At 45.1% G+C, this 10,783-nt stretch overlaps 2 protein-coding genes across 2 annotated transcripts in view; one reads left to right on the top strand and one right to left on the bottom strand.

Annotated features, from left to right (window-relative positions):
- Positions 1 to 10,783, top strand: part of LOC117958237 — an 859,617-nt gene that overhangs the window by 188,155 nt on the left and 660,679 nt on the right. The window lies entirely within an intron of this gene.
- Positions 1 to 10,783, bottom strand: part of LOC117958075 (serine/threonine-protein kinase TAO2-like) — a 21,562-nt gene that overhangs the window by 2,208 nt on the left and 8,571 nt on the right. Inside the window, exons 7-18 of the mRNA XM_034894327.1 lie at positions 10,041 to 10,154; positions 8,969 to 9,060; positions 8,513 to 8,606; positions 7,804 to 7,885; positions 7,003 to 7,173; positions 6,040 to 6,249; positions 5,084 to 5,212; positions 4,560 to 4,796; positions 3,762 to 3,890; positions 2,801 to 3,004; positions 1,661 to 1,900; positions 396 to 608 (exon numbers count right to left, since the gene is read on the bottom strand). Of these exons, the coding sequence (XP_034750218.1) occupies positions 396 to 608; positions 1,661 to 1,900; positions 2,801 to 3,004; positions 3,762 to 3,890; positions 4,560 to 4,796; positions 5,084 to 5,212; positions 6,040 to 6,249; positions 7,003 to 7,173; positions 7,804 to 7,885; positions 8,513 to 8,606; positions 8,969 to 9,060; positions 10,041 to 10,154 (1,915 nt within the window). The remainder of the gene's footprint in view (positions 1 to 395; positions 609 to 1,660; positions 1,901 to 2,800; positions 3,005 to 3,761; positions 3,891 to 4,559; positions 4,797 to 5,083; positions 5,213 to 6,039; positions 6,250 to 7,002; positions 7,174 to 7,803; positions 7,886 to 8,512; positions 8,607 to 8,968; positions 9,061 to 10,040; positions 10,155 to 10,783) is intronic.

Raw genomic sequence — 10,783 nt, 5'->3', positions numbered from 1 at the left:
CAGTATTAGGGACCACTAAGGTCTATATAAAAGAGACTTCAGATACAGTATTAGGGGACCACTAAGGTCTATATAAAACCATCCAAAGAGCTCCATGTCATGGGACCTTTAAAGCTATAGTACATAGTTTCTGTCGGCGCCGTGTGAACTTCAAAATAACAACAACACTGTCGGAGCATTCACATGATCCAAGCCTTAGGGGATCGTGTACCCCCCCCCCCCCCCCCCCCCCCCCCCCCCCCCCCCCCCCGAGTGAGACTAATCTATTTCGCCTACACAAATGTAATCTTCCCAAATTCTGTTTGACCTTTGCTGTGGTGGTGTACATGTGGTGCCGTGTGGAGGTGCAGGTTTGAGGTGTTGAAGGTGCACGGAGGTTTCCTTGCCTTACTCACAGCCTGTGTGGACAGCATGTCGTTGATGGAGTGGTCGTACTGCTCGGCCAGGATGGCCAGCTTACGCGTTTGCTCCTCTTTGAGGCGTTTGAGGACGGCCTTGTGGTCGGATTTGGGAGTGCTCTCCAGCAGGTGGTTCCTCAGGGCTTTGTACTGACGCGTCTGGATCTTACACGTCTCCTGGAACTGACGCTTGATCTGCAGCTCTTTGGTCTGAAACAATCAGAAAATGGTTTATTGGCACAGGAAGCTAAGGCTGAATCTCATTTCTCTGTCTTGCCCTTCGTTTTGCATGTTCACGTGAGAGTAAGGCCTATCCCAAGTCTCATTTTGATCGAGGGGTAGGGCTAAGGGGAAGGGGTAGACGCTAGAGCCCGACCGATAAAGTATTTTTAAGGCAGATACCGATACAAATATTTGGTTACATAAAAACCGATATCGGCTGATATCTGATATCAAACTAAATTCGCTGCTAATGGTTAAAACTGCAGACATGCATGGAGCCCATTCAAGGCGGCAAAATGTGGGACTGTTGCGCAAATCAGCAATGTAACGTTAGCCTAGCAGAGTAGCGATTTCTTTTAATAACGTTTCAATTAAGAGCATTTATTACTGCTGCTTTTTTTAAGCCGAAAACACTTATCTGATCTGGCTGCCATTGATGCCGATTGCGCAATTTTTTTCTGGGTACCCTTCGGTTTTAAGTAAGCTCGCGACTTTGTACTCTCACATGAACACGCAAAACTAAGGGTAAGGGGTATGAGGAAGGGGTAAGATAGAGAAATGAGATTCAGCCTTAGTGTCAAGTCTGAGTTAGAGTCCAAGTCAAGTCTCAGGTCTCTGAGCTAGAGTCCAAGTCTTAAATCTCTGAGTTAGAGACCAAGTCAAGTCTTAAGTCTCTGAGTTAGAGTCCAAGTCTTAAATCTCAGTTAGAGTCCAAGTCTTAAGTCTCTGAGTTAGTCCAAGCCTTAAGTTGCTGAGTTAGAGTCCAAGTCAAGTCTTTGAGTTAGAGTCCAAGTCTTAAGTCTCAGTTAGAGTCCAAGTCAAGTTGCTGAGTTAGAGTCCAAGTCAAGTCTCTGAGTTAGAGTCCAAGTCAAGTCTCTGAGTTAGAGTCCAAGTCTTAAGTCTCAGTTAGAGTCCAAGTCAAGTCTCTGAGTTAGAGTCCAAGTCTTACGTCTGAGCTAGAGTACTAGGCATTAAATGCTACATTTATCAAAGACGTTAAGTAATCATGTATATGTATGTAAAATCGCTCGCTTTCATACCTTCAGGCTCTTGGGCTGCTGACGGACCTCGATGGTGTGTTTCTGCCGCAGCTCTTGCTCACGCCGCTTGTTGTACTCCATCTGGTTGGTCAGCTCGGTCTGGTGCTGCGTTCGGATCAGGTCAGCCCGGGTCCGCTGCACCGAGCCACACTGCCTGAACTCCAGCTCCTGGGTGGACTCGTGGTGCCGCAGCAGCATGGCGCACTCCAGATCCTTCTGGGTCTGCTTCTTGTTCAGGTCCTGGTGGAGGACGAGACGGGACGGTCAGCGGAAAAACACGAGGAAGAAGAGAAGAAGACTAGAAACTCAACCCTAGACTTGTTCAGCCCAGTGGCTCGGGTGTGTTTTTGGTAAGCTCCTGGCCCGACAGACAGACAGACATTAAACTAGTCTGTGATGACAGAATCACAAAAATTGAGAATTTAAAAAAAGCTATGAAACAGATTGCATAGGGTCCTACAATCAGTCAGTGCTAAAAGCTAACTGATGATGTGACGTATGACTGCGCCTGGTACCCCTTTCACACCAATGGCTCCATTAGGGTGCCAAGTATGGATCTGTTATTATATATTATATGTGTTGGTCAGTTTGTCCCATTTTGCAGCAATAAAATTGAAGTGAGATGAACAAACAGAAATATTTATTTTTAGGTGAAACAGATGTTGATAAGTTTCCTTTTGGGGACGACGTTTGAAATTTGGAAAAATTACAAGTTGGAAAAAAGGTGATGAATTGCAAAATATCGCAGAATATTGAGATATGTTTAAAACGCAATATTATCGTATCGTGGCCAAAGTATCGTGATGATATCGTATCGGAAGGCGTCTGCTGATTCCCACCCCCCCCTCCCGTAGAGGTTTATTTTGGGTTGTTTTGTGTGTGTAAGCACAGTGTGAGCAACGATGCTCCAAAGAAAAATGCATCATATGTGTCCTCATACCTGGCAAATAAAGCGGATTCTGATGTGAATTACACTCGACCCGGGGTCACCAACAGCCGGGGCGAGACAAATTATGTGACTGGTTGGAAAATGACAGCGGGGTAGTCGTCACAGGTTGGGAAATGCCTAATATCGGCCGATATCTGTATCGGTCTGGCTCTAGATTGTGCGGTTTCTAGTGTGAAGATGGAGCCTCGTACCTCTCTGAGCAGGTCCTGCTCCAGGTTGTGGCGAGCCAGCAGCATCTTCCTCTTGTACTGGCGGCACTGCAGCTCGTAGTACTGCCGCTGCCTCCGCAGCAGGCTGGCCTCCTCCTCCGCCTGCATCTGCTGCAGACACTCCTTCTGACGGATCAGCCACTCCTGCTTCTCCCGCTTCGGAGTCGACTGGTTCTCGCTCAGCTCCTGTTAACAGACCGAAAGTGAGGAAGACTGTAGCCCAGACTGTAGCCCAGATGGGCCCAAACACTTTCATATGAAGGACTAGATGGATATGATCTGGAGGGAAGTCCATCGGCCACAAATAAATGTTGATGTTACAGGAACTGATGTTAAAAATGTATTTGTATTTGATAGAAAATTAACAAATTTCAAAATAACACCGCTCTTTAATCTGCTTTACAGTGATTTTGTTAATTTGCAGAGATGATCCATGTGTTTCTTTTTGGGAGCATCAACATATTTAAAAAGGCAAGACACCTTTCTGAGTTGTCCACCAGTGTAATGAAGAGTTGTCTCTTGTACAATATTTAAATATTTATTACTTGACAAGTGGAAATTCTGTTCAATTTCATTACAGTGCGATATTGAATATTTAATACTTTTGATACACCAATAACGGTGCAATTTCCTAACTGTGTAATATTATGTTCATAATGCGTATACAACCCATATTGATCTTTCTCACTATTTCATATATGTACATAGATGTCTCAGGAACTGTGCACCCCCCCCCCCTACTACCTTTATTTTATCCCATGTTATCTTCCTTCCTGTTGACACTGTAAAGAGGTTTCTTCAGACCCGTTGCCCAGGTATTGCCCGTGTTATAATGACAGTAAAGGCTTTCTATTGCACCTGAAGCGTAACTACCAGCCTGCTCTAGTTTAGGGACTCTCCTCTACGTTGGTATTTGGATGCGTGAACATGTGTCGGCTCTGACCTCTTTCAGCTGATCCTTGCGCTGGCGGTACTGGCGTTTCTGGGAGTCCAGTAAACTGGTCAGTTCTTTCTTCTGCTGGCCCAGGATGTGCTGCTGGAACTTCTTCTCTTCTGCCAGAGCGGCTTTCGTCTGCAGGGCGACAGCAACACACAGGCCGAGGTCAGAGGTCGGCTCTCTGAAGAGCGCGTTACAGCGGCGCTCTCACACATTAATTAACACAACCGGGGAGTATTTGCTGTATTTTGTGATCAGTTGAAGACAAAAATCTTATTTCACCAGCCCCCTTCTCAGCTGAGATAAACAGAAATAGACTGTTTTACAGAGAAAATATTTTAATTAAATGAAATAAAAATAAAAAATGATCTGGCAACTTCATGTTGTGTATTTTGTCTATTGTCTTGAACTGAAATATATTGATATTACACTTTAAATCATTAAGGAGCGCCACACTTTGACAACCACGTACTCAGATACACATTTGCCTCAAAGCTGCTTCGCTCAGTGCCGACTAGGCCCGCACGATTAATTGTGATCTCGATTCACCCCGTTCACGATATAATTTGAGTTTTTAACGTAGACTGTATAAAACAGGTTTTAATGCCTTCCCATCTTTCCACTAAAACCTCTCGTTTCCAGGCTTTTGGTGATGCCCAAAGTGTTCTAGATGCCCCAAAAATCTGTTTGGTATTGCCAATTTGTTTTGTTTTATGTACAAAACTGATTAGTCTTTTCCCCCGAATCGTGCAGGCCTAGTGCCGACAGGACTAAAACTAACCCCCCTGAGGGCAGACGGTCTACCTCTTTCTCCAGGATGGCCTGGTGCTTCTTGGCCAGCTTGTCGGCCTCGGTGGAGAAGCTGTTCCTCTGGTTCTCCAGCTCTTTGTCCAGCTTCAGCTGGTGCTCGTCCATCTCCGCCTTCAGCTTGTTCTCCAGCCCCATCAGCTGCTTCTGGTGCTGCCGCCGCATGCGCTTGTAGCCGGACATCTGCTCCCGCAGCGCCGAGCCCTGCTCGTGTTCCTGGATCTGACGGGTCACCTGGAGGAAGTGGGGGGGGGTAGTTGAGTTCACTAGTGTGTAGTTAAGTTCCCTAGCATGCAGTGACGTTCAGCAGCGTGTCGTAGCGTGTGGGTTAATAGCTGCAGTCTTAAACAGTATTTTTTGCAGATGTTATCCCCAAACTGTGATTTTGGAGTGCAGATGACATTCTGGATTCTTTAGTGATTTTTACCTTTGCCATAAAACCAAAAATGAATCTAATCGCTGGTTAAAACAATGCCGTCTTAGCTGGAGACACAGTGAGGGGCAAGAGGAAGGAGATTTACCAAGGAGGCGGTCCGGATGGTGGCAAAGTGGTCTCGATTGCGGTAGTAGGCTCGGCGGCGCCCAGCCGAGGGAGCCTGAGGCTGGTCCATCTCCGGCTGGTACGGGTCATCGTAGATGTTATCCTGACCCTGAGGAGGAGGAGGTCAGACACTAAACATACATGAACAAACTTGGGTGCATCATCGACACGATTTAATTTCATATCTATTCCATCAGAGATATTTCAGCTATTACTATTCCAGTTTAGCTGGATTTTAGGCCTACACGATTTGGGGGAAAATATGAATCACTGCGTCAAATTAAATGAGTTATTTAAAGTTATTCAATTCAAATTTTTTTTTAAACCATATTCGTTTAAAAAATAAATCCTAATTGGGGTGAATCAAGACTGCGATTTAACAGCGATTAATAGTGCAGACCTACTGGATATGAAAGAGCTTCTCAGAGAACAGACGCTGTTAATTGAAGACGGAGTCCTCTAACCTGCTCCATTATTAAAATTATTAACGTAATTTCTTTAGTACAGAGACGGTAAACCTGGACATCGGTTGAAACAGCCATTCCTTCTTCTTCTTTGGTAAAACCCGTCCTAACGTTTGAGCGTTACTTAGCATGACGCGGATTCCTTACATCATGTGGTTTAACATGAAGCCAACGTCTTCACTCTAGCTCTTTAAAGATCCATCTCACGAGTTTTATGATCAATATGGGAAAACTCAAAACTCAAAATCGATTTCTTGAAACCGAGCCCTATAATGTGTGACCCTCAAAGTTGCTAATGCAACACTGCATTTTCTAACTGAAAATTCAGTGGCGTCAATCTTCATATTATTCATAACAACAAGAAACATGAAGCAAAAGGAACAGTTTGATTTCACAAATCAGGAGATAGACAGACAGATCGACAGACAGACAGACACACACAGTGTATATATATATCCACATTGTGTGTTACCGTGGGCCGGTGGATGATGGAGCTGTTGGAAGTGACGGTGTGCTCGCCCTCCTGCATCATGGCCATCTCGCTGCTGCTGTCGTCGGAGGCGTCGGCCAGGCTGTTGACCGAGCTGCTCTGGGAGCTGGCTGAGATCGACATGCTGGGCACCGACTGGGAGCTCTCCATGCTGTTCACTGTGCCGGTCCGCAGCAGGTACTGCTCCACCTCCTGGGACACGCACGCACACACGGAGACGCACACACGGAGACACACACACGGATGGACGGACGGACGGACGGACAGACAGACGTAAGGACGGACAGAAAGACAGACACACACAGACGCAAGGCAGGCAGACAGACACACACACACACACACACACACACAGACACAAGGACGGAAGGACAAACAGATAAACAGACAGACAGACAGACGGAAGGACAGAGAGACAGACGGAAGGACAGACAGACACACAGACGGACAAAAAGACAGACACACACACACACAGACACAAGGAAGGCAGACAGACACACACATGGACACAAGGAAGGCAGACAGACACACACATGGACACAAGGACAGACAGACAGACGGAAGGACAGACAGACACACAGATGGACAGAAAGACAGACACACACACAGACACAAGGCAGGCAGACGGACAGACAGACGGAAGGACAGACACACACATAGACAGACGGAAGGACAGACAGACACACACACACACGTTATTACACGTACATAGAATGTAAAAATTAAAAGTAAATGTCTACATACACCAACAGATTTTAGCATTTTCATTCACACTACTATTTGACTTTGTGTATTTCCCTCTTCCTCAAGCCGTTTCACTTCCTCTTTCAGGTCTTAGGATTTGTCCCTTTTTCCTCCTTATTCTGACACCTTTTGCTCTTCTCCCTTCACTTCCTACTCCCTCTGTCCATCCATCTGACTTTATCGTCCCCTCTCCCCCGTCCTCACCTCCTCGTCATCCCCTCCCTCGGACACGGGGCCGTTCTGCTGCGTCTCCTGGAAGAGGATCTTCTTCATCTTGCGGTACTGCAGGTTGTCCAGCTCTCTCACGGCGTCCTTGGTCCGGGCGATCAGGTCCATGACGACCGTCAGCGGACGCTCACGGCACAAGAACCGATGCTGCGGGGGAGGGAAGGAAGGAAGGAAGGAAGGAGGAAAGGAGGGAAGGAACAATGAACAGTACCTCCAGGATTTTTCCGTGTTGCGATCGCACCAATTCACGCACATGTTGTTGATGTTCAGGACGGCTACGCTTGTGATATTAAGTGCAATGATAAGTTGAAGTCCAATAAGTCTTTATTAAACCATGTGAATGTGTCCCAGGATAGGAAACTCACTAACAATGTCAAGATCAACGAGCTACTGACAGACCTGTTCAAATCTGATTAATTCAATAAATTATACGTTTTTAGTCTTAAATCCATCGGCCATTTTGATTTGCAGCATCCTCAGCCTTAATGGTTACTAGGAAAACTCAGCCTAGAGTCATTTAATTCTTCCAAAAACAGGATTCCTTCTTATTTATAAGAACTATACAAAAAAAAACAAAAAAACTTTTTTGCAACTTTCTCTGTTTCCCGCAACTTAATTGCAACAAACCGTTGCAACTTTTAGCGTAATTTCTTTCAAAAGCTCCCGCAGAAATCAGGCATTTTGGGACGCAACAACCTCAAAAAAAAGGCTGCGAAGTTGGAACTAAGGAGCCGATGAAGGAGCATTACGGCTATGCTGGGGGGGGGGGGTTCTCACATTGAGCAGCACGTCCGAGGTAGGGCGGTCCTGGGGAATCTTCTGTAGGCAGGAGTCAACAAAGTTGCGGAAGGAATCAGACCTGCGGCGAAATAAAAGGGTCATGTTGTCAAATATATCATTTCTTAAGAGGAAAAGAGGAGAGTAGTCTAACAGTAGCAGTTAAGTTTCCCATCATTATCCCAAAATGAAGAATTAATTTCAACATGATGATACAACCCAACTTCATCTTACCCAAGTTTTGTAACTTTATTAATCACTTAGAGGGATTTTTGTTATGAAAAGAACTAAAGCAGTAAAAGGTCTCTGATGTCCGCTTGTTAAATGTGTATAATTTTCTGGTTTTCTCTCTTCTTTATGACAGTAAGCAGAATGTCTTTGAGTTGTGGACAAAACGAGACATTTGAGGACGTCGTCTTTGGCTTTTTATGAAATACTAATCCACATTTTAGAGACCAAACAACTCAGAAAATAAACCACAAATTAAAGGTCCCATGGCATGAAAATTAACACAATGATATTAGTATTAGGGGACCACTAAGGTCTATATAAAGAGACTTCAGATACAGTATTAGGGACCACTAAGGTCTATATAAAGAGACTTCAGATACAGTATTAGGGACCACTAAGGTCTATATAAAGAGACTTCAGACCCAGAATTAGGGGACCACTAAGGTCTATAAACACATGATTAAGGAAAGGTTCTCACCAGTGGTTGGACTGGAGGATGGGGCTTTCATTCTGAGCGATGTGGTATAAGGCACTCATAGCGTTCATGTTGAAGAGCGGGGGCTTCCTCTCCGCTGGGGGGACACAGAGCAAAGAGTCAGAATACATCAGCTCACGTCTCCATGGATCCCACAATACCTTTACTTTATAATACCTTTTATATAATGCCACTTTACATTCATTCAATACTTTTTGCACATTGTCGGTTTTACATTTTCACTGTAGGAAACCGCTGCTGTAATAAGAGAAGTTCCCCACTGTGGGATGAATAAAGTATTATCTAATCTATCCCTCCATCCAGGGGGAGCAGCTCCAGCAGGGGACCCCAGACAAATCTATATATTTCAGAAGAAATCGAACAAGTATCCCCCCAGTAAGATGTGTGTGACCCTGCTGGGCCTCCGTAGCCCTGAGAGAGTCCGCCTGCAGGCTTTACCCAGCTCGATGGAGGTGATGCCCAACGACCAGACGTCCACCTTGCCGTCGTACTGGCCCTCGTCCATGGCCAGGATCACCTCTGGAGCCATCCTGCAAACACACAGCAGACGATGATCTAACAAACTCAACAGAACATTAAACGACCCACTAAAAAAGGACCGACGGTTATCCATCCTAAAAACACAGCAGACGTCAACGACAGCCGACATTTAGGGATCTCACACTGATTTCATCTGGGGAATTCACTCAGGAATCAAATGGAAATAACAGTTATTTCAGACTGTATTCACCGAGTCACGTGCAGATAGAAACACGTCTTTTATCTTCTTAAGCAGACGTAATCAGGAACATTTTCAGAAATAACACTAATTGCAAATCAACTTTCATTCAGTGTAATTTACCGCTTCAGTTCCCCGTCGTAAATTGCCGGCTGAAAATATTTTATATATAGCGTCCACTTAAACTGAAATACAAAAAAAGTGTGAAAAATGTGAAAAGATTTATAAAAAGACTTGATTAAAAAAAAAAAAAAAAAAGAAAAAACACTCCCAACTTTCTGTTATTGAACTAATTGAACTGAACATAAAATGACCCACTAAAAGAAGAATGAGATATCCATCCTAAAAAACACAGCAGACGTCAAGGACAGCCGATATTTAGGAAGCTCAGATTGATTTCATCTGCCTTATTTTATCCACCACCGTTCTGCATTGAAAAACACTTCAAAAGACTTTTAGTAAAAAAAACTGTTAGCGCGCTAAAAATATTCTTAATATGTCGTCCACTTAAAATGGTTTAATAAAAAAAAGTTAAAAAATAAAGTGACAAATGTCAACAAAAAAAATAAGCGCTGAATATAGCGTCCACTTAAACTGATATACTGTGGATGTTTAGACTAAATTATTGATTCGCATTAGAAAGAATAATACCTTTGAGGAACATGAACACACACACACACACACACACACACACACACACACACACACACACACACGTTTGTTTGGCAGGGCACCTTTAACCTGCACCACGCTCTCAGAGTACACGTAGTAGGTGGAGAAGTCGGCACTCACCAGTACGGAGTCCCCACGAAGGAGTTGGCCGGCGCCACGATGGAGGCCGAGCCGAAGTCCCCCAGTTTGACCTGACCGGGCTCGGTCAGCAGGATGTTCCCCGCTTTCACGTCCCTGCAGACCATAATCACACGGAGATGTAGGATTAGGACAATAGACATAAATCAACATTTCTGTAAATACGCCAGTGTTAGCCAATCGGCTAACTCTCAACTCTCAACTGTAGCCCTACCCAGCATGCATGTCTTTATGGGGGGGGGGGGGGGGGGGGGGGGGGGGGGAACCAGAGCACTCGGAGGAAACACGGGAAGAACTTGCTAACTCCACACAGAGAGGCCAGGAACGACCTGGAATCAAACCCTCAACCTTCAGAAGTGCTAACCACTGAGCCACCGTGCAGTTAGCATTGTGACACAGACCTCAAATTGCCTGCAAAGCCTGAAAATTTCGGGAAAATATGTGGAAATCATCAGGAACATGTAACTTGTAGTTGTTGGGCGAGGTATTGCACACAAATATTCAATAACCGATACAAAGTACGTGACTTTGGCATCCGTTACTACAATTTTCCGAATACAAAGAAAACAACATCACGGCTTCATGTTTTTATTTGGGTTTCAGCTCCTATTACGTGAGCCGTCTCCGTGTAACGTGGAGTTTGTCCCCCCCGTGTCTCTAGGACAGGAGCGTCAAACTCACTTTCACTCAGCGCCACATCATGGGTGGGGGGGGGGGGGGGGGGG

The sequence above is a fragment of the Etheostoma cragini genome, chromosome 15, assembly GCF_013103735.1.
Source record: "Etheostoma cragini isolate CJK2018 chromosome 15, CSU_Ecrag_1.0, whole genome shotgun sequence".
Lineage (NCBI taxonomy): Eukaryota > Metazoa > Chordata > Actinopteri > Perciformes > Percidae > Etheostoma > Etheostoma cragini.
The sequence above is the reverse complement of the archived record's forward strand: the minus strand, read 5'-3'. Positions and strand labels throughout refer to the sequence as shown.